We start from the raw sequence: 24,087 nt of genomic DNA on the forward strand, positions 1-24,087 counted from the left end.
CTGTGTGCACTTAATAAAACCTTGGAGTTTTCTTCTGTTAATCTGTTTCATGTAAATTTAATTCTTAGTCCAGCAAGAAGAACCTTGGACAAAGGAAAATTTCTTCCTCCTCTTAATAGTCTTTATAGGTAAACTATTGCTTCAAAATTAGCCAGTATTTCCAAAAATATATGTGGCAATGGAGTTTAATATTTCTGCTGAGTTCAATATTTCTTGCTCAAGCCCAAGGGAGTGGCATAATAAAAAAGGCAAAACAAGACTCAGTCGGTAGGCTCTAGTTTGTTGGCTATTGGTTTTGAGGTCTCATATCCTAGAGGCTGCTCTTATCCTTGCCTGTGGTCTATTCCGCATTCAAAGGCAGTAATAGCATGTTGAATACAACACATTTTTATGGCCAAAACTCTTAGCAAATTAGAAATACAAGGGAAACTTCATAATTTTACAAAGGGCATCTATAAAAATGTTTTTTTTTTATTTTTCTTACTGGAGTTCAGTTTGCCAACATATAGCATAACACCTAGTGCTCATCCTGCCAAGTGCCCCCCTCAGTGCCCATCATCCAGTCACCCCAACCCCCCACCCACCTACCCTTCCACTACCCTTTGTTCATTTCCCAGAATTAGGTGTCTCTCATGTTTTGTCACCCTCTCTGATATATTCCACTCATTTTCTCTCCTTTCCCTTTATTCCCTTTCATTAATTTTTACATTCCCCAAATAAATGAGACCATATAACGTTTGTTCTTCTCCAATTGACTTATTTCACTCAGCATAATACCCTCCAGGTCAACCCACATCAAAGCAAATGGTGGGTATTTGTCGTTTCTAATGGCCGAGTAATGGAGTGCAGGTGTTCTGGCGTTTCACTGCATCTGTATCTTTGGGGTAAATCCCCAGCAGTGCAATTGCTGGGTCGTAGGACAGATCTATTTTTAACTCTTTGAGGAACCTCCACACAGTTTTCCAGAGTGGCTGCACCAGTTCACATTCCCGCCAACAGTGCAAGAGGGTTCCCCTTTCTCCACATCCTCTCCAACACTTGTTGTTTCCTGCCTTGTTAATTTTCACCATTCTCACTGGTGTGAAGTGGTATTTCATTGTGGTTTTGATTTGTATTTCCCTGATGGCCAGTGATGCAGAGCACTTTCTCATGTGTTTGTTGGCCATGTCTATGTCTTCCTCTGAGAAAATTCTAACGTTACAATTGGTGATGAAAGACTTCATGTTTTCTCCCTAAGACTGGGAAAAAAGGCAAGAGTATATGTTCTGATCATTCTTGTACAACATTGTACTGGAAGTTCTACTCAGTACAATGAGGGCATATAGAAGGCATAGAGATATAGATTGGAAAGGGATAAATATGCAACTGTGTATTCACAGATAGCATGACAGTCTATATTTTAAAACTCCTGAGAAATCTGTGAGAAGGTCCTAGAAACTTTGGCAACTTTGGCAAGGTAACAGGATATAAAGTCAATATAAATAAATCAGTTATATTTCTATATACTAGCAATGACTAATTAGAAATAGATTTTGTTAAAGTACTATTTACAATAGCACCAAAATGACACACCAGGGTATGTAGCTAATGAAATTTGTGCAGGATTATTATGTTGAAACTATAAAGCATTGCTAAAAGAAATGAGATGACCTAAATAAGTGGTGAAAATAAATTTCAGGACTCAACACTTTTTAAGATATCAATTCTGTCTAAATTGTTCTACAGATTTAATACAATTGCCATCAAAATCCCAGCCATGTTTTTGGTAGAGATAGATAACCTTCTTCTAACATGTATGTGCAAGGGTGCCTGTGTGGCTCAGTTTGTTAAGCATCCAACTCTTGATTTTTGGCTCAGGTCATTATCTCAGGGTCATGACCTCAGAGTTGTAGGATTGAGCCTCATGTTGGGCTCCATGTTCAGTACAGAGTCTGTTGGAGATTCTTTCTTTCTCTCTCTCTCCCTTTACCCCCACTAACATGTGCTCTCTAGATAAATAAATAAATAAATAAATAAATAAACAATCCTTAAAAATAAATAAATAAATGTATGCAAAGTCAAAGGAACTACTATAGACAAAACAATTTTGAAAGAGAAGAGAAAGTTTGAAGACTCAATATTTAACTTCTAGACTTCCTATAAAGAATTGGAAGGATTTGGTTTTGGCAAAGGGATAGATACATCAGTGAAATAGCATAGAGAATCTACAAATAGACCTACAGAAATATGGTCAATTGATTTTTGAGCAAGAAAATCATAAACCTAAATATAAATCATAATACTATAAAACTTCTAGAAGAGAAAATATAGAGTTCTTGAGACTTTTTGTTATGAAAATAATTCTTAAATTAGACACCAAAAATGCAACTCAAAGCAAACAAAAAATATATATATTTCATCAAAAATATTTTTATAAGACATATTTTTCTAATAATGCTTAATGAAAGACACTGTTAAGAGAAAAAGCAAGACAGACTGGGGGAAAAGTCACAAATTACATAAACAACAAAGTTTTCTTAATCAAAATATATATTAAAATAAAGCTACAAATTCAACAAGAAAAAAGTAATCCATTAGGAAATAATGGGTCAAATATTTGAACAGACATTTCACCAGAGAAGACATATATGTATGGCAATAAACACATAAAAAGAGGCTCGGGGATCCCTGGGTGGCGCAGCGGTTTGGCGCCTGCCTTTGGCCCAGGGCGCGATCCTGGAGACCCGGGATCGAATCCCATGTCGGGCTCCCGGTGCATGAAGCCTGCTTCTCCCTCTGCCTATGTCTCTGCCTCTCTCTCTCTCTCTCTCTCTGTGTGACTCTCAAAAATAAATAAAAATTTAAAAAAAAGAGGCTCAACATTGTTAGTCATTAAGAAAATATAAATTGAAAACACCATGTTGAGAAATCACTATATGCCTGTAAGCATGACAAAAATAGATAATTTAAGGTGCTGGTTGGAACAAAAGCAGCTAGGACTCTCATATACTGATGATGGGAATACAAAATGGCACAATGACTTTGAAAAATAATTTGGCATTTTTTAAATAAAATTAGATACATACTTAAGATATGCCTGGGATATACACTTCTAGGTATTTAAATAAGAGAAATAAAAACTTACATACATATAAAAACCTATGTGTGAATGCTTATAACAGCTTTATTTGTAAATGAATTTCCTTCAACTGCCAAATGGATGGATAAACAGAATATCACCTATATCCATAACAATGAAACACTGCTTAGCAATAACATGGAAAATTGTCAAATGCATTATGTTAGATGGAAAAAGTCAGATTTGAAAGATAACATACCATTTAATGAACCAAAGTTATAGGGTCAGGCAACAGATTCATGCTTGCTAAGGGCTGCAGTAGGTAGAAGGGATCAATTACCAGGGGTAACAACATGAGGGAATGTTTCCGGTTGATGGAGCTTTTCTGCCTTTGGATTAGAGTGGTCGTTATGTGACTGCATTTGCCAAAATTCATAGAATTGCACAAAAAGAAGTAAATTTCATTGGATGTAAATTTTAAAACCATTAAAAAAATGTAAACCATCATTAGAACATTAGGCAATTTCAGTTCTTTAAGATTTATCTTTCAAGGCTCATTCATCTTTTCTTATGTTCTCTTTCTCTCCCATTCTCTCATTATATTATCTTCCCTTGCTTCCCAGTTTTTTTCTTCCTCCCTTTCTTCTGTCCTTCTACACTTCCATTTTTTTAATAAAACAAATATGTTTTGATCAACTTTGGATCATGAATTGAAGCATTTGTGTTTGACAAATTCTAGTAATTCTGTTTTTTAAATGCTTCAGAAATGTGGTAAGAATGAGTCAATAGAAAGAATATGTTTTGGGAAAAATTTACACTTGCACAAATGTTAAAAATAGTTTTGATGTTATGAAAAGTCCTTAAGGATAAAGAAGATATATTACATAAAAACTTACAAATTATTTGCAAATGCATTTTCAGTGTCTCATGATTATGATTTTTTCATAAGGCTTTCATAAGAAAGTCAAATTTATGTGGCAATGAAATAATTTAATTACATATAATAAGACATCTGTCCAGTTCAAATTTGGTTAGTGCCAAATATTATTAGAGTAATATTTTCTAAAGAAACTGACAATAAAAGTAACCTGATTTCTCATACGTAGTTAAGAGAAAGAAGGAACAAGGAAGAATAAGAATAAGCAAAGCAATTTATTTTATGTAAGTAAAAAAAGGTTAGAATGTTAATGAAGAAGTCCATCTAGGAGAAACAGAGGGTGTGGAATTGTATAACACTGTTAGATATAGAAAGAAAGGAACAATATTAGAAATATTTAAGAGGTAAAAATGTCAGGACTCACTATTTATTGGATGACTTATATTTTTGTATTTACATTGACTAGATGGATTGAACTATCAACTGAGATATAAAATTAAAAATATAGCTGGTTGAAGTATGGAGGAGAAAGCATAAAGTTGCTTTATAAAGTTAGGGATTTGTTGAATGAATATGTGTGATGCAGAAGTAAAGATGATTGCCACAAAACAGACATATAGAACTGTCTGAAGCTCAACACCAGCATGAGGATCAGAAATATAGATTTGGAAGGAATCTTCTTATATGTAAAGTTGAATGAGAAAAACAAGAGTTAAAGTAGGAAATGGAGTCAAAGACTCTAGTACTGGGGTAGGGTTAATATTGATCCTGGAAAGAGGCAATTTACTTGAACTCTGGGAAGGAAAGGATGAGCGTGGATATATTTTAAGAAGTACTTAAAAGGGGGTGAGTTACTGAAAATGATTGGAGCAAATCACAATTCTTTTGAATTATAGGGAAAGAGTTTTGCTATAAATGTGATGGGAGAAAGATTGAGTGGGAGGGGGGTTGGAAATGTGAATTTTTGAAATTGCTTTTGATAGGAATGGTATTAGTATATAATACAATCCAATAATTAATGGAAGATAGCTTCTCTAAATCTATAGGACCATACAATCTGACCTATTGCACGGTCAGTGTCCTCTATCCATTTTCAGCTTTGGAGAGGTTGAAACTTAAAAAGAGAGGTAGTAATATTTATTTATGTATTTGTGCTGACATATAAACAGAGAATGAAAAGAAATCAGAATCCAGGGGCACCTAGGTGGCTCAGTTGGTTAAGCATCTGACTTGATTTGGGCTCAGGTCATGACCTCAGAGTTGTGAGATTGGAACACTGTATAGGGCTCCACACTGAGCATGGAGCTTGCTTGGGATTCTGTCTCTCCCTCTGCCTCTCCCTGCTCATGCTCTTTCTCTCTCTCTAAGAATAAAATAAAATCTTAAAAAAATCAGAATCCATGTGAGATACAAATGCTCAACCTATATAAGTAAAAAACCCAACCAAACTAAACCAAAACAGAGCAACCAACCAACAAATCAACAAACAATAAAAAATCTTTGGCTGAGGGATTAGCATAAAATTATAGTGATTCAATTACTCAAAACCCCTATGTGTCAATATAGATGAAAAATATGAGTAAGAATGTGACTGAGTTGCAAGATATCATATTTGTAATGGGCAGTGGAATATAGAGATTAAATTATTCCAAGTAGAGCAATTCCACAGCTTAATTACTCCAATCATTATTAAATCATTATTAAAATAATGATTATATGATGTAGAAATGGATTTTATTTGGTTAAGGAACTGAATACTTTGAGAGTCTATGGTATTGAGGAGTAATCTGTATTAATGTTAAATTACTATGGGACTATCATGTAGATACATGCAATTGATAAAGAGAGCTTAGTCTATGAGGCTCATTCTATATGAGAATTTCTTCCTTATCTAGTCATGTTGACCTTCAAGATCCAGGAAGTCTGGATCAAACATGGGGCAGTGAGGAACCCCTGCTCTATTATTTCTATCACAAGTAATTTCTACAATAAAAATACTTGTAGTTACATCAACAATCTTGACTAATTTGCAGTACGATCCTCTTTTCTCTTTGGAAGCATATGATAATACTCACCATGTAACTTCACAAGAGTTTTAAAGTCGTGAGGATTTATGAGGATTGAAAGCATAAAGCAAATGTGATAAATTATATAAATGATGAAGTTCAGAATTAATATTAGATATTTTATTATTAATGCTGCTGCTGTTATTAGTATTCAGAGGGAATATAGAGACGGTAGCATTATCTGAAGGTGATAACTGGATATTATGCAACATAAATTGCCTCTTGACTGATTGGTATGATTGATGACTCCCTGTAGGGCTTCTTGCTTTCCTTTTGCACAGCGCATGGCTAGGCTTATTAGGTTGCTACTGAAAACTGAAAAATGCAGATAAAACATCAGGAAAGGGCAGCCCCGTTGGCTTAGCAGTTCAGCGCCGTCTTCAGCCTAGGGCGTGATCCTGGAGTCCTGGGATTGAGTCCCAACTCAGGCTCCCCGCGCGAAGCCTACTTCTCACTCTGCCTGTGTCTCTGCCCTCTCTCTGTGTGTGACTCTCATGAATAAATAAATAAAATCTTTTTAAAAAATCAGGAAAAAATTCATTCACTAGGGAGCCATTTCAAATGTATATTTCATGGGAAAATAGAATGGGAGAATCTTGGTCACTTTTCCTTGAGATATTTTTGTTTGTTAGTTTTGCTGTGTTTTGATAAACATAAAGGCAACTATCATTCATTTTAGGGCATGGGAAGAGTGAGATGGCTAAAATGGCCCTGAGAGACCATGATTTTTTTTTTCCAATCATGGATTTATTTATTTTTTTTACATATGTATATTTTTTTAATTGGAGTTCAATTTGCCAACATATAGCATAACACCCACTGCTCATCCCATCAAGTGCCCCCCTCAGTGCCCGTCACCCAGTCACACCCCCCCCCCCCCAGCCCACCTCCCTTTCCACCACCCATTGTTCATTTCCCAGAGTTAGGAGTCTCTCATGTTCTCTCTCAGAATGAGCAATAAGCAAATTCTGAAATTGATCCCCTCCACACACAAACGCTTTTTTCCACTAGCCTTCTCAATGCTATCTGATATCACAGACATGAATATCTAGGAAGTGATTTTACAGCCCTGGGGATGCTTCTTCAATCTCAGAAGCTCCCGGGAATACTCTAGCTCATTGATCTGTGAAACTCTCCATAGTGTGGTGGGAGGAGGACTTTTGGAGCAGTGCAAGAAATAAAAGTCCTCAGGTGGGTAGTGGCAATGGCTATGCCTGGGGAGTCTTAGGCTGTTTAAGATCCTCTTCTGGTTAGGGATATTCTCAGGAAACAGGTAAGTTTTAAGGCAAAATCAGAGGATAAAGTTGGCTTATCAACAGACTATTTTAAAATATATTTAAATATATATTTTAAAATATTGAAGTTTCTAATAGTCTCCTCCTAATCACTCTGTCCTGTCCCTTTATCTCTTCTTTGTCCTTTGTTCTCTAAAAAGCACAGTATGTCCTATATTCTTGCCCTCTTTCTCATTCACACCTTTCAGAGAAAGATGTGAAGACAACTTCTTTAACCTTTGTTGAATAAGTCACCTTTTCTAAGAGATGGATAGATGGCTGATCTCTGTAGTAAATGCATTGCCTTAAAATGTAGGGAACTCCCAGTCAATGGAATAATGTAGGCAGAAGATAAGTGTCACCTACAGAATACTGAGTAATAGCTTCTATATTGGTTAGACATTGGACTTCTAAAATTTCTTTCATTTAGAACCCTAAAATGATTGCAGTTTGGGAATTTCCCCCTTGATAAGGAGGTTTGCAGCTCTACTATCAGAGAAGGTGTTGTTATTATTAATCTTTACATCAGGAGGGTTTTTCTGACTTCCTATTTCCTCAGGTTCTCTATGGCTATCATACATCCTGATAAATGAAGAGTGTACCTCTCGTTTAAAGGCCAGTCCCAATCTTATTTTATCATCTACAAATATCTTAGATTGCTTAGAAACTTGGAAGTTTCCCTAATACTTAACAGCAGATAGAAGTGTATTTTTTGCTTATTTGTTTGTTTGCTGTTACTCACATAAGAGAGAAATGTAGTTTTATTTTCTTGTTTATCTGCTCCTATATTTAGGATCTATAATGAGGCCCTATAGCTTGTGGTAGCCTTAGTGCAGATTCAGAACACTCAGGACAATCTGTTTTTCCATAAATATGGCAGTATGAACAGTAGAGGACTCAGGGCTAGATAAAACTTTCAAAGAAATTGAAAGACCTAAAAGCTTAATCTTCAGGAGATAAACTTGAACTCCTCCTATTTTCTAGATCATGGGCAATATAGATAAAAAATAAAATCTAAAAAAAAAATAAATAAAATAAAATAAAATAAAATAAAATAAAATAAAATCTAAGGACCCATATTAGAGAGTAAGCATCTTGGCCAACAGATGCAATTTTGACTTGGTCTTCTCAAGTTGCACCCTCAAGCTCCCATTGCATTTAGTTGTAATATTCCTCAGCAAGGCTATGATTTCCCCCTCTCTTATCAGCTTTGCTACTAACCAAGTGTTTGCCTCAGGGCAAGTTAATTTTCATTATGTAAGCTTCAGTTTTTTATTAGTAAAATGTTAAATAAGTCAACTTTTACTTCTGCTAGTCTTTGGATCTCTGTTTTTATTATTTTTCTCTTCTCTCCTTCCCTCCCTCTACCTTATCTTCTTTTCCCCTCTATTTGTCTGTCTCTTAAATGTTTCTCTCATTTCCACTTTTTGTTACAATTATTTGAAAAACATAAACATTTTGTTTCACAAAAATCCCTAAAACAGACAGAAACCAAAACAATATTTTATTGGAAAGAAATATATGCTGGTAATCTAATAGGCCAGATATTTGAACCAACAGGTAGCTCTTTTTCATAAAAGCAATGGAAAGAAGTGGGTGTTTGATAGAAAGAGAGAAAATTTCCTGGCCAAGGCTTGGGAAATATGAATTGTAGATCTTTCAAAGAGGATCTTTTGGGAGATGTCAAAAACAGTTACAGTGTGGTTGTTGCTTCACCATGAACATGGGTCAGCCAGATATATACAGCCTGGAGGTGAAAATTCAAGAATTGAAGAGCAGAGGGAAAATTATTAAAAAAAAAAATCAAAAGAGATCCAAAAGCAAATGTGATTCTTTGCTGATAGATGAGAACCCATCAGTTTTCACTTCTACTAACTGCAAAGAGCTCTAACCAAAAAATTGAAAACAGAACAAAAAATGAGAAAGAAACAAATTAAAATCTCAATGTCAACACAAAGAACATATGAAAAAAAGAACTTTTTATTCCAAGTAATCATAATAAAAAACACACATCTTGCTTTCTAAAGCCTCTACATTTTTACATTTTTAATCCTCACACTGCCGTTATGGGGTAGGTACAATGCATTACATATGAAGGAGCAGGGGAACTGGAATCTGAATCCAAGATGTGTGGATCTAAAGTCTGTGTCCCTGACACTATATTGCCTCAGAGTGAATTTAATTCCAACAAACTGATGGAGGCAACTGAGGAATGTCTTAAGGGTCAAAACCTCTCAAAGAGAGTATGCTCTACCTCTGACTAGCGTTCATGTCTAAAGTCAAATGATCCCATCAGGCTGCCCTGCAGCATTAATTTAATTCCTGCCTGATTCTGGCAACATAAGCATGTCTTCCAGGTCTCTAGTAAAGCCTCTGTAAAGACACTCTCAGTCAGAGTGCTACATGCGTTATGCATGATCACTGTGCCTTAGCAATTGGATGTTAACAGATGGTCCCAATCCTGAAAAAGGCTTCAAGCAAGCCCTGAAGGGTCTTACTTCCTTTTAGACAAAATGGATTATGCTAAAAAAAAGAGAAAAATAAATGCTGTTGTTTCTTTCCTAAGTATAATTTAGTATCCTTTCTTTTAAGATATTACCAGATTGGAGATAACAAATACATCTCAGTTAAGTGGCTGTGTGAGTTCCTGGGTTGATACTAATTCTAAGGCCATATCTAGGCTCAGGAGACATGAAGGAGGGCTGCACTCAAATAGAAGCATAGGCATGTACACTTGGCATTTCTATCCCTGCCTTAGATACAAGATCCATTGCCTTCATGAGAGATCTTGGCATAGGAAGTATGTTGGATAGGAATGGCATTTTATATTGATTCAGTCTTGGTTATTATGTCCTTAGCCTTGACTCAACTACTTGTAAGATATTGATTAGAAAGAGGGAGGGAGGAAAGGACAGGAGGGGGAGAACATTTTCTCCAATGCACACTGCATTACAGTGTGTGCTTCAAACTGAATATGACTTATCTGTAGTTGGGTTACTCTTTTTCTCCTGGCCCAGTAGAAGCTTCCTCACAAGATACACTATGGAGTAGTAATTTCAAGGATTCAGTCCTCTCTTACACCCTCCCCACCTATGTGAAAATAAAATTGTTTCACTCCCAGGGAAGTCAGATTCTAATAAATTGTTAATCCCTGTCATTGTATTTTTAGGAAGTCACCCATCAGGATCCCACCAACTCCCTCCTCATGCCTGTGTCATATTCGCTTCATGGCAGATAATAATTATTCTCACTTCCAACATCCTTACTTTGTCTTAACTGGAATTCCAGGGCTTGAACAAAAGTATTATTGGATGGCATTCCCACTGGGTGCTATATATATCATCGCCCTTTTTGGCAATGGTGTCATTATTTCTACCATCAAGTCTGAATCATCCCTGCATATCCCTATGTACTATTTTCTGTTCATGCTGGCATTGGCAGACATGGGGCTTGCCCTTTGTACTTTGCCCTCTATGCTAGGCATATTTTGGTTTAACTATAAGTCCATTGCTTTTGATGCCTGCCTTGTTCAGATGTACTTCATTCATACCTTCTCTGCCATTGAATCTGGCGTGCTGGTGGCCATGGCTTTTGATCGGGTTGTAGCCATCTGGGACCCCCTCAGGTATGGTACCATCTTAACCAATGGTGTGGTCGGCAGAACAGGGGCCATCATCCTGACAAGAGCAGTCTTTGTGGTCTTCCCTGTGCCTTTCCTCATCAAGCGTCTTCCCTTCTACCGCTCCAACATCCTCTCCCACTCCTTCTGCCTCCACCAAGACGTCATGCGACTTGCCTGTGCCAGCACTCGTGTCAACAGTCTCTATGGACTTATTGCTGTCATCTTCACCAAGGGTTCTGACTCCCTCTCCATCCTCTTCTCCTATGTGTTCATATTCCGAACAGTAATGGCCATTGCCTCAGGGAAGGGCCGGCTGAAGGCACTCAACACCTGTGTTTCACATATCTGTGCTGTACTTATCTTCTATGTTCCACTCATTGGGGTATCTGTCATTCACCGTTTTGGAAAGCATCTTTCACCACTGACTCATGCTCTCATGGCTAATGCCTACCTTCTTGTACCCCCTGTGCTTAACCCTATAGTCTATACTGTGAAGACCAAGGAGATACGAAAGAAAATCATCCAAATATTTGTTCAAACCAAGATTACCGCAGAAGGTTAGGATCTGCCAATTTGAGAGAAGAATCTATTCTGTAAAGGCTCAGGTATGACTATGAGAAATAAAGGTTTATGTTTTTCATGTTTTCTGTGTGATTTGATTTGGGCAAAGAGAGATTTCCCTGTTCTCAGAGCCTATTTTCCTTTTCCTATGCTGAATTGTTCTTTGCTAAGTATAGAAAAAGGGACATCTATGGGAACTGTTCATTGTACTGTCCTATAGCCCTGAATTTGTGAGTTGGCACATAATAGCTAAAGGCAGGGAATATTACAAATTCAATTTTTAAATGATTCTTTTTTTTAAAATTTTTTTAATAAATTAATTTTTTATTGGTGTTCAATTTACCAACATACAGAATAACACCCAGTGCTCATCTTTTGAAAACAAATAGGCCATGAATTTAATGCCTTTTAAATGAAAGCTTACCAAATTAATTTAACATTCTAGTTCAAGAATTAGGAATGTCCTCCATTTCCTTAAAAGGAGAGAAATGAACCATACCCATTTAATAATAAGAAAACACATGGGAATAATAGATTATTAAAACATGAATCAGAAAAATGATCAAATTTTAGGATTAAGAATATAAATGTATACAATTGAGCAGGAGCCGATTGTGTTGCATAACGTGGGATCAAAAGAATAAGAGTAAGGTTTAGTTTTTCCATGTGTGACACAGGTAATTTTCTTACCTTAGCATCCAGTTTGTTATGAAATTCAGTTTAATCATAGGACTACGATCATTTGTCAACTATAAGGTTTTGTGCAACTATAAGGAGTGTTCAAGCTGTCAAACATAAGAGAATAAGAGAAGTTGTATTTATAGACTGTCCACTGAGCAAAAGACACAGTTCTGGAGCCTTTTACATATTATTTTATTTGGTAATTACAGCATCCCTATGAGGTAAAGTGTTATGCACTATTACCTATATGTGATGAGACAAGTACAGAAAGGAAGAAAGTTTGAAAATTTTTGTACCAATTTGACTTTGCAGTGACACCAAAGCACACAATTTTGTATACAATAAAACAAAATTGTATAGGTGTAATTTTTTTTCCCGGTCTGAGTGAGTAAGGTGTGGAGTTTCCTAGGAAGGCAAACAGGGTGCCATTGGGAGCCCATAGGCTGTGATTGTGGCTTCTGGTGTGACAAAGGGATTAAGTGCAGGTCCAGATGGAGGGGCGGGGAGAGGATGGACTGGAATGAACTGAATTTTTTGTAAAAAATCATATTTTTTTCATGTCTAATTGGAATACTTATGATAGATATTTTAAATTTAATTATGAAAATGTATGATAGTTCTAGTGGCGGAGATAGACAAGTAAAAATAGGAATGCTTTCTAGGTGTCGATAAGGTCACCTGGAAAGTAGGACATGCTATCCACTTTCTCAGGTAAGGATAGCCCAAAATCAGCATGCTTTTGATATTTTGTTGATATGTGAATTTAATCCTTTTAGTGTCATGACAAGATCCTATAATCAGAGTCTGGAGGCCACATTCATTAGACCATAATGTAATTCCAATTTCTTTCTGTATGCCCATCTCAAGAATCTAGATACACTGTGACTCTTACAATGTTCAGTAACCTGATTTTTGCTCTCTGCAATGTTGGAAAACATCAAGGAGTAGTTCCAACATTATCTGAAGTCTTTCGACCAAGCTTCTCCCCCAACTTCCTGATACACACATTTGTCTCTTAAAGTCAGGACTGCAGTATATAGAATCCCCAGTTTCCACGACCTAATCCTTAGAATTGTGAATATGTTATGTTACATGGCAAGGGAAAATTAAGACTACAGATGGGATTAAGGATGCTAATAAAATGACTTTGAGATAGTCATTACCTTGAATTACATTGGTGGGCTCAATTTAAAGGGCTCACAAGAGCCCTTTAAATGTGAAAGAGGGAGGCAGAGCATCAATGTAAGAGTGATGTGATGTGAGGTGACTTGACTTGCTGTTGTTGGCTTTGAAGTGGCCATAAATCAAGGAATGAGAGGAAATGAACTTTCCCTAGGACTTCCAGAAACACAACCCTGTTTACACCTTGATTTTAGCCTGGTGAGACTCATTTTAGAATTCTGGCTTCCAGAATGGTAGGATAATAAATTTGTATTGTTTTAAGCCATTAAGTTTGTGAGAATTTGCCACAGCAGCAATAGGAAACTAATATAGGGACCAACGTTGAAGATGGAGAAATAAAGATGGGACTTTGTGTAATGATAGGCACACTTCCAAGTTTATCTTCTGATTTTATTTGAATTCATTCTTAGACATTGTGGAGTCACACCTGGTGGCAACCACACTATACTGTACAAAAATTAATATCAACTGTCCTATTGAAAAGATGCATTACTTTAGAAAATAGCTCTTAAGTGATCGTTATTCAGAGGTAGAAAGAAATATAGGCAATCCATAATAGTAGATGGTTCTAAAGTGTATTGCAACAGGCTTTGGGACATGGTGTCACTGCACTTCTGTATCCATATTTTCATAGACAAGCACCGTATATCCATGGGCATTTGAAAAGTGCAACAGAGATAGGAACAAGAATGTGTATCTACTTTTATTCATGCAGGTATTTCCAAATAACCTTATACAAATAGATGTGTACCCACACAAAAATGCACACATTCACATTCACACCTCTATACAACAATGGAAATAGATTTACACATCTCTAAACACATGCACATATACTTTATCACTCAAATATTGGCACATTCATTTATACAACTGATATAAAACCAATATAATTTTAAACACTTGAAACCTCATAAAGGTAGGTATTCTTAGATCTACATAACTTCATCCACATTCTATATTCACGTAAGTACACACAGTATCATATAAGCACAGCTGTTCTTGGCTCACCAGGGCGGCTGCTGGGCTACGGAAAGGGGATGATCTTTTTTTTCTAAAACCTAGGTGAAAAATAAATAAATAAATAAATAAATAAATAAATAAATAAATAAATAAAATAAAACCTAGGTGAAGTTACACATCCTTGTACCTATTTTCATCAGTGTCAGAGTTATTTTTTTGTCCAGAATAAGAGTAACCTTGAGAAAGCATAAACTTTAACACTGAGTTTGGGGGTATATGCAGCAGTCTAATTAACTTTGAGAATAAGTAATTTAGAATAAAACCTAATTGTTTAAAATATGAAACTAGATATATAATCCTTATTATCTTTTCTTAACAATTGCAATTTTTGAAGTTGAGGGAAGACCTATATATGAAGATGACAATAAATTTGCATCATTTCTTTTTTAACAATAACAACAAAGATAACAACGTTATTAAATGACATAACACAAAATCCCCTTGTGATCTAAAACTAGTAAGTTTTGTTACCATGAGATGCATGGTGGCTCAATTCTAAGAGTGAGTACTCCTAGAGACAGAAGTTAGAAGCTTCCCGTTTCATAAGGTCAGAGTCTAGAAACTGGCATGATATCACTTCTGCACTTCTACCATCTTCTATGAGTCAAGCAGGTACAGATCTCAGATATAAGGGAAGCATACATGGACTCCACCTTTCAATGGATGGCATGTCTGAAAATTGAGGGGCTATGTTTTATGTTGGTATAGTTTTCTCTTTGGCCAAAAATGATATACGTTTTCCCACACGTGAAATACGTTCACCCCTCTGAAGACCACAAATGGTTTCATACAATTTCATCATCACTCAGTCTCCAGGCCAAGGAGCTCATCTAAATTAGGTGCAAGGGTGATGAATTTCCTCAGATGTGCCTCCATAGATATAATTTGTCAACTTTGATTCTTAATGTGAACACCTGTGTATTTCATAGGCACATTACTTGCCTCACATATGATCAATACAGTGCTGGGATCATACAACATTAGCTGTAGAGACTCTCATTTAAACAGGGCAAGGCAGGAGAAACACAGCAGCCATTAGTCCACAAAAATTCTGAAATATAGCAGGACACATGATACTACTTCCCTGAGACTAATTCTTCAGGTATTTGAGCTTTGTCCTCCAGGTTCTTGTTTTAACCCCATAAGTCAGCTTCCATTTTTGCAAAAAGTTGCCTGTGCCTCCTTCTTGCGCAGAGACATTTGATGTTTCAAAGGCCTCTGTTAAAATTTTTATCAGTCTTTGGTCCCTTCAGCCTAAGTTGAAAAAAATACCAAAATAACTTTGGGTTTGTTTTGAATAACTTTATAATCCTCTCAGTTAGTTAGAAGCCATAGTCACAATGCTTTTTGAGGTATGTCTTTCTCTGCCTTAAGCTCCTGAAATTGCTTTGGGACAATGTCCTTAAAATCCCTCTAGGTCCTATTATTTAACAGAGGACATTTGTAAGGCATAACCTTAAAATCCATAGAGGGTAATTTTATCAGTCTTAAGAAAATTCAATCAGGCACCCTTTTACTCTAATATTTAATTAAAAGTTCTTGTAGTTGCATCCCAGAGTTGATCTTTGCCCAGAAGCCATTTTTTAAAAAAATTTGAGCATCATTTACTAATTGGAGAGAGGGAACGAAATAGTTAGACTGTCAAATTTAATACATTTTGGTTCATTTATATTTCCTCTGAATTTTCTTAAAACTAAAAAAGTTTTTTTTTGGGGGGGTGGGCGGCTCCTCTCTTCCCTTATACATTTTACTGTAGTTTGCTAAAATAAGTCAGATAGTATCTTCAACACTGTTGGATATCTTCTTAGCCAATCACTGATTCCATCAGATTTATTTCCTATTTTCTACATTAGTGTAGGTGAGAGTGTTGCCAAATTTTCCATCATAACACAAGTCTCCTTTTCTCCAAATTTTATGAACATTTTCCTTTAAATTCCAGCTGCCAGCTTCCTTGAAGCCCTTTTAGACTTCTGTTAACACTGTCATAAAATCCCCCCAGTCTTTCACCAACACTCATCTCTAAATCTTTAAGCCTTTTCTAATAATCTCATTGATGTCCTCCCATCTTACCTTTACTGCCTCCCCCAGAGCCAATGCCACCTGTTGTAATGTCTATTACAGTAGCACCCTACATCTGTTGCATTTATCCATTATTACATAGCAAACCATTCCAAAACTTGTAGCTTAAAATAAGAGCACTCATTTATTTTGCTTAGTGGTCTAAAATTTGGTAGAAATACCTCATGTCTTCTCCATGAGGCTTCAGGTGGGGAAGTTCAAAGGCTGACTGTGGCCTGACCTCTGAGGGCTGCAATCATTTGAAGACTTCCTCACGCACATATTTGTTCTGTGGAGGATGTTGAGTTCTGTGTTGGGTAGACTAAATCTGAGAATTGCATGAGAGATTCAATGAAAAGTTGAACTCGCTGACTTGAAGCTCAAGAGACGAGTATAGACTGGGAATTATGAATTGAGAGTCAATGGAATATTGATGGCCATTTAACCAGTATACGTGGATGAGAATAGAGACAGAAGTAAAAGAACCCTAAATATATTGATGTTTATGAGATTAAAAATAGAAGAACTAGGTAGGAGGAATGAAGGTAAGAAGAGAACTGGGATTCGGGACATTTCAGTATCAAAAAGAAAAGAAAGCTTTAAGAGAGGGTTCTTAAGAGAAACCCCCAAAATAAAGCTCCCCCTCAAATATGTACATTCCCCAGATTGAAGTCTTTGGGTATATTAGAGCATGGTTAGTGTTCTGGGTAGTGGTGCTGGGGGTGTAAACCTGGTGCCAATTAATAAAAATCAAAAGCTAAGCAGTCAACAAATATATATTGACTATCAAACATGTTCAGTATTGTGAGTGCAGAGTGCCTGAGATGTGATAAAGTTCAGACTGAAAGTGGAGGTGCTAAAAGAAGCTTCATGATAAATGAGGCTTAGGGTAATGGATAAAAAGGAGTTGCTTATCTATTTCACTTTAAGATTGTTTTGGAATGCTAATATGTTTAAAATGAGAGGGGTGCCTGGATGGCTCACTTGGTTAAGCATCTGCCTTTGGCTCAAGTCATGATCTCAGGATCCTGGGATGGAGCCCTGCATGCCTGTGGTTTCAGACTCCCTCCTCAGCAGGGAGTCTGCTTCTCCTTCTCACTCTGCCTCTCTCCTCTTGCTTATGCACTGCCTCTCTCTCTCTCTCTCTCAAATAAATAAATAAAATCTTATTAATCAATTAATTAATTAATTAAAATGAGAAAAGTAAATCTTGAAGAAAAAACAGGATTAGACATGGCTGTCTTCTCAGGGGGTGCCTTCTGAGCCCATTATACCTGGAATATTTTACTAAACCCATCTGTTTCTATACTCATCATTCTCTCAGTCCATTAGTCTAGTTAGGACAGATACTTGAAAAATAGCTCCAAGTATTATGCTGAGTGAAATAAGTCAATCGGAGAAGGACAAATATTATATGGTCTCATTCATTTGGGGAATATAAAAAATAGTGAAAGGGAATAAAGGGGAAAGGAGAAAAAAGGAGTGGTAAATATCAGGGAGGGAGACAGAACATGAGAGACTCCTAACTCTGGGAAATGAACTGGGGGTAGTGGAAGGGGAGGTGGGTGGGGAGTGGGGGTGACTGGGTGACGTGCACTGGGGGGGGGGCACTTGATGGGATGAGCACTGGGTGTTATTCTATATGTTGGCAAATTGAACACAAATAAAAAATAAATTTATATTAAAAAAAAGTTTTGTTCCCACACTGAAAATTACAAATTGTGTTCAAGATATTTACATGCCAGAGAATGTTTGAATGCCAGAGAAACTTAAGTTTCTATGTTTCTGTCAACATGTCCATGTACAATGTTTGTTTTTTGTTTTTGTTTTTTTGTTTTGTTTTGTTTTTTTCCATTTGAAAGTAGTCATTTATTAACTGACCAGATCACAAAAATAATCATGGTAGATACCTTAGTTCATCCTTCTAATAAGCCTATTGATCTGGTCTTCCCTGTTGCCAGCATCTCCACCTTCTACAAAATGGGTGGTCATTTTCTTCATTCCGACACGTGGAGAAGATAATTTGAAGGGCCATAAAAAGTTGTTGGCTTCTTTGAAACGTTTTCCAACAGTATAGATCTCGTGAATCAGATCCTCCATGCAGATGATGCCATATTTACCAAGAGACCGAGCAATCAATGTGTTATCTGTCAGGGCAATTCGCTTCTTGTTGATCTTGCCATAACCACGCTTGTAGATCAATTCATTCACTGACTTCAGGTTTGGGTACCCCCATGCTGATGGTTCCACAGTCCTTAGCATGTTAACTGAAGCCTTGTTGAGCTTAACAAAGGTGCCATTGAAGATCTGGCGAAGGCGAAGAAGCTGCAACACCTTTCGAACCTTTGGGCTCACACCATTGATACCTCTGATCCTGATGACAAATGCCAACTTGGGTTCTGCAGGCACGTAGAAGTTGCCAGCTTTTCTCGCCATCCTCGCCATGCGAATCTCAGTTCTGTACATCTGCCTGTATTCCTTGTGGTAATGCTTAGCCTCTTCATAGATAAGCTTCCTCCTTGCCTTTCGAAGCATCTTTTGGGCAAACTTTTTTCTCAGACGCTTGATCTTCAACTCCGCGAAGTTCCTTCGCTTTTTCTTAAGGGTTTCCGGCACAGCAGGAACCTTCTTCTTCTCTTCTGCAGTCTCCATGGTTCCAGCAGGAAAAAGAGGACTGTTTGTTTGTTTTTGAGGATATGTTGTTTTGTTTGTATAGTCAGTAGTTACAGATAATTTGATTTTCAAATTTATAGCATGTTATTTTTGTTTAATGGTTCATGTCTGAAGGTAGATTTGAATTGTGCCCTTAATATTAACAGATGTTGACTGATGAGCATGTGGCAGTTTGTGGATACCACAAGCTGAAAGCTCTATGAAATAAACCAGGATATGAACCTAGCAGCCTAGGTTTTTATGCAAACATTCTCATAGCTAGGGTATATAAACCTGTTCTCCCCAAAATTGTTTTGAACAGACATACTCCATCCAGACCCTTTGTTAACAAGTAGTAAGCTTAGTCATATATTTAAATTAAAATTTTCTTAGCTTATTTTAAGATGTAGTTAAACATGTAGGAGACATATTGTCTCCTGTGCTGTTTTCTTCCTCCTTAGAAAGGTTCTCTCCTCATTCTACTCTCATAATTCTGACCAAAAAACTGTATCTTACTTACATTTGCAAGAGGACCAAACAAAACTGACTACTGTGGGCATGGATGACACAGGCAAATCAAAGAAAGAATCGAGGACTTAGTTTCTGAATATATGTCAGTATGTTTTTGAGCGTTGTATAAATGGAGCATATTTATACCTTTGAAGAGGGAAATAGAAAGTAATTACTGTGTGGAAGAGCAAGAGTTAAAAAATGTGTGGTAAAGGTGTAAAAAAAACTCCTCAGGGGTGAGGACACCTGAGTGGCTCACTCAGTTAAGGGTTCAACTCTTGATTTCAGCTCATGGCATGATCTCAGGGTCATGCAATCAAGCCCCACATCAGGCTCCACATTTGGGGGGGGTCTGCTTGAGATTCTCTTACTCCCTCTCCTTCTGCCCCTCACCCCACCATTCTCTCTCTCTCCCAAATAAATAAATATTTTCTTTGTAATACTACATACAGATTATGCAAGGGCAATTAAGAATGAAGAATTAGATCATGAGAGAGAGAAGAGGGATGGAAAGATCCATTGGGTTATATTTTAAAGCCATTACCATGAATGGCATCTTGACAGAAGAGACTTACTGAAGTAGCAGAGTGATGGAGGGGGAGGGAAACTTTGAAAAATACCCACATCCTGTGGGAGAGGAAAAGTGAAGGCAGATGAGGAAACAGGAGGTAGAAGTAGAAGATGTGGTGAGATGCCATGAAATCAGCAAAGAGATTAAAAAGCAGGAGACTAAATATTTGTAATTTACCCAAATAAATTAAATTGAGGGAGAATTGAGAGAAATATACTTGATTTGTTAGTTAGAAAGAGATAAGAGCTATGGAAAACATATCTTTCATATATTAATGGACACAAAAGCCAGACTTAGGAGCCAGAGGAGGGATTTCACAGTAAAGATGTAGAGTGTGTGTGTACATTGCTGATAAATAATTTAGAATTTTGATCTTGCCACTTCATGGTCCCACCAGAGAATCAGAGAATACTGGTATTCAAAAGGTATTTTCAGCTAATTGTTTCTCTCATCACAGTATGTGAACATTATAAAGACCTCTTGTGGTTGTCTTTTATCCTTGGTCTAGAGTGGTAGTTTTCAAGTTTTTGGTTGTATATCTATAGAAGGAAACAAAGGACACTCCTTAATATTTTTATATTTTATATTTATTCAATAACTTTATATGGTAACACATTAAGACAAATAAACATTTTTGAAGATTGATATAAACTTAAATACAAATAAAAGTTATATATATATATTTTTTTCTCCTTGTAGGCCAATTGATTATAAAGTGTCCTTTTTGGATTCATGTTTTCTATTTAGAGAGCATCAATATTGAGGCCTTGGCTGATATTTGCATTCTGCACCAGCCAACCATTTCATGTAATTCCTGTTGTTTACTTTAATCTTGGCAAGTTGAACTTCTTCCTTAAGGTTTTGACAATATTGATTACTAGTTTATCTCTCTTGCATCTGTATCTTAGGATCATTGGTTCATTCCCTCCTCGTGGAATTTTCTTGCAAGCCTAGGAAACCTGAGACATGGATTAAGTCTCAATTTACAGGCTTTAGAATCAACAGATCTCAATTCGGGTCTAGTTCTGACACCTATAAACTGTTTAATTGAGCAAGTTACTTACCTGCTCTAAATCTTATTTCTCCATGTGTAAAATGTTACTAACTCTCAAAGACTGTTGCGAAGATATTAAGATATACAAACAGCCGCCCTACCTGGGTGACTCAGTCAATTGAGCATCCAATTCTTGATTTTGGCTCAAGTTATAATCTCAGGGTCATGAGATTGAGCCCTGCAAGGGGTTCCTCACTCAGTGTGGAGTTTGCTTGGGATTCTCTCTCTCCCTCTCCCTCTCCCTCTTCCCCCACCCTTATACAAACTCTCTCTCAATAAATAGAATCCTAAAAAAAGGTATATGAAGGCAGACAGCATTATTAATTAGTATTAATAAATGTGATATTGTAGTGTAATCCTACTTGACTTGTATACATATTTCTTTGCAGAGAAAGAAATATGCCAAGGATTAAGCAGTAAATTGGTGCATTTTTCTCTGTATTTCCATGGTCTAGCACCATGACTGGCATTTCAATGGGTTAAATGCACGTTTATTGAATGGACACTGAAGTTTCTAGGAGGATTATTCATTGTGTAATGATTAATAAAATACTTAAAACAGATATTATTATCATTAGTACAAAGGCAGAGTGCATTTGACATACTCATCCTCACACATATATTCACTGCTTTCTTTTTAAAATTTTTATTTAAATTCAATTTAGTTAACATATATTGTATTACTAGTTTCAGGGGTAGAATTTAGTGATTGATCAGTTGCATGTAACACTCAGTGCTCATTACGTCAAAAGCCCTCCTTAATGCCCAAAACCCAATTGCCCCACCCTCTACCCACTTTTTCCTAGTGCTGAAAGTTTTCACTTGTTCTTAGAAAAAGCCGAGGAGTAATTTTAGTTGCTCACGTTTTGTTGGATCCTCTAGTACACAGTAAAATAGACCCCATTCATACTGGGTCAAAAGAATATAGGCAGAACACCTATTATTTTACTAAGCATGTGGCATAAAACTAGGACTATTATAAATCTGTAAAGAAATGATATCCCTTAAAAGAAAAGGTATAAATTAAGTAACCATGGATGTATCTGTTTTAATTTTATCATAGTACTCTTCACTCATTAAATACTGAAACACAAATGCTATTTGATTCTGTAACAGTTTTCTTTTGCTCTCTTTTATTTTTATTTTTTAAGGTTTTATTTATTCATGAGAGACAGACAGAGAGAGAGAGAGAGAGAGAGAGAGGCAGAAACACAGGCAGAGGGAAAAGCAGGCTCCCTGTAGGAAGCCCGATGTGGGATTCAGTCCCTGGACTCCAGGATCATGACCTGAGCCAAAGGCAGCTGGTCAACTACTGAGCCACCCAGACAACCCACTTTGCTCTCTTTTAAAGAAAAAAACAAAACAATATCTCAGAGACCCAACCCTTCAGTAGTGCTATTGGGCTTTTAGAATCCTTCTTTATGTAATTATTATTTAATTGATGATTAAAGAATGTTACTTCATGTTATATGAGTAAATACTCATAAGTGCTATCTAGATAAGCAGGTGATAATTTATATTATTACTAATGCTCATCTCTAGTTTCATAGAAGAAAAAATATGGTATTAATTAAGTTAGATTTTGTATGTGACACTAGATATCAAAATGTTCACATTTCAAAATGGACTAAATACAAAACAAGAATGACCCATGTTGTATTGATTGTCACTCACAAGCCTTGCCCACCCCACATTTTGCTAGATGTACATAATTATGCTGCATTGGAACTGCTAAAACTGTTGCACCTCACACATGACTCCCTTTCTCTAGGCTCTGTTTGTTCTCCTCTGGAACATGTGTATGATTCGCCTTCGTATCTGCTTGGTCTTCACACTGTAGACAATGGGATTGAGCACAGGGGGGAGTAACAGATAGATATTGGCCATGAGTGTGTGCACCACTGGTGATAAATGCTTTCCAAATCTGTGGATCATGGTGACTCCAATGAGAGGAATATAGAAGAGGAGCACAGCACAGATGTGAGAGAGGCAGGTGTTGAGAGCTTTGAGCCTTTCATCTCTGGAAGCAATGCCCAGCACAGTCTTCAGGATGAGCACATAAGAAAAGAGAATGATAATAGCATCCAGCCCCAATGTGAAGATGACTATGATGAGGCCGTAGAGACTGTTGATGCGGGTACTGGCACAGGCTAGCCTCATTGCATCTTGGTGGAGACAATAAGAATGAGACAAGACATTGGAATGGCAAAAAGGTAGCCGCTTTATAAGGAAGGGCACAGGGAACACCACACAGACTGCCCGGGTGAGGACAACTATTCCAATCTTTCCAATGATGCCATGGGTGAGGATGGAAGCATAGCGTAATGGATCTCGGATGGCCACAAATCTGTCGAAGGCCATGGACACTAATACTCCTGATTCTACCACTCCAAATCCATGGATGAAAAACATCTGTGTAATGCATGCATCAAAAGGAATCTCAGGGACATTAAACCAGAAGATGCTGAGCATGGAGGGCAAGGTGGACATGGAGAGACTAACATCAGTGAGAGCCAAGATGGAGAGGAAGTAGTACATAGGCTCATGGAGACTCTCATCTACCTTGATGACAGTTAAGATGGTACCATTTCCCAGGAGAGTTAGTGTGTAGAGAAATCCCAGGGGAAAGGCCATCCATGCATTTTTATCTGGCATCCCAGGGATACCCGTCAAAATGAAACTGTGGTGGTTCACATGTGATGCGTTTGAGTTCATTGTCATTTTAACACTGTTGGGGGAGGCTGGACTCTTCCACTTAGCTTGCAGTTCCTAAGTTGAAAATATATTTTCATAGAAGATGGTAAATAGATTTATGAATATAGAAGAGGAACAGCAGAGGGACCAGTTATGTTTAAAACAACGTCTAAGGTTTTTGTATTACTTTGTCTGTTTGCTTCC

General features: G+C 36.9%; 4 protein-coding genes across 4 annotated transcripts in view; 2 read left to right on the plus strand and 2 right to left on the minus strand.

Annotated features, from left to right (window-relative positions):
• Positions 1-24,087, plus strand: part of LOC112667322 (olfactory receptor 51H1-like) — an 85,254-nt gene that overhangs the window by 46,182 nt on the left and 14,985 nt on the right. The window lies entirely within an intron of this gene.
• LOC112667845 (olfactory receptor 51H1-like) lies at positions 10,503-11,491 on the plus strand. Its single transcript, XM_025459901.3, has one exon. It carries the CDS (start codon positions 10,503-10,505, stop codon positions 11,457-11,459), a length of 957 nt encoding a protein of 318 aa, XP_025315686.3. The 3' UTR covers positions 11,460-11,491.
• LOC112667494 (60S ribosomal protein L7-like) lies at positions 18,240-19,069 on the minus strand. Its single transcript, XM_049099027.1, has one exon. The coding sequence runs from the start codon at positions 19,052-19,054 to the stop codon at positions 18,314-18,316; it is 741 nt and encodes a 246-aa protein (XP_048954984.1). The 5' UTR covers positions 19,055-19,069; the 3' UTR covers positions 18,240-18,313.
• Positions 22,957-23,904, minus strand: LOC112667846 (olfactory receptor 51H1). Its single transcript, XM_025459902.3, has one exon. The coding sequence runs from the start codon at positions 23,902-23,904 to the stop codon at positions 22,957-22,959; it is 948 nt and encodes a 315-aa protein (XP_025315687.3).

This window comes from Canis lupus, chromosome 21, assembly GCF_003254725.2.
Source record: "Canis lupus dingo isolate Sandy chromosome 21, ASM325472v2, whole genome shotgun sequence".
In the NCBI taxonomy this organism is placed as follows: Eukaryota; Metazoa; Chordata; class Mammalia; order Carnivora; family Canidae; genus Canis; species Canis lupus.

Coding starts and splice junctions, on each gene's coding strand:
- LOC112667494 (XM_049099027.1), bottom strand. CDS start 19,054: ATGGAGACTGCAGAAGAGAAGAAGAAGGTTCCTGCTGTGCCGGAAACC.
- LOC112667845 (XM_025459901.3), top strand. CDS start 10,503: ATGGCAGATAATAATTATTCTCACTTCCAACATCCTTACTTTGTCTTA.
- LOC112667846 (XM_025459902.3), bottom strand. CDS start 23,904: ATGAACTCAAACGCATCACATGTGAACCACCACAGTTTCATTTTGACG.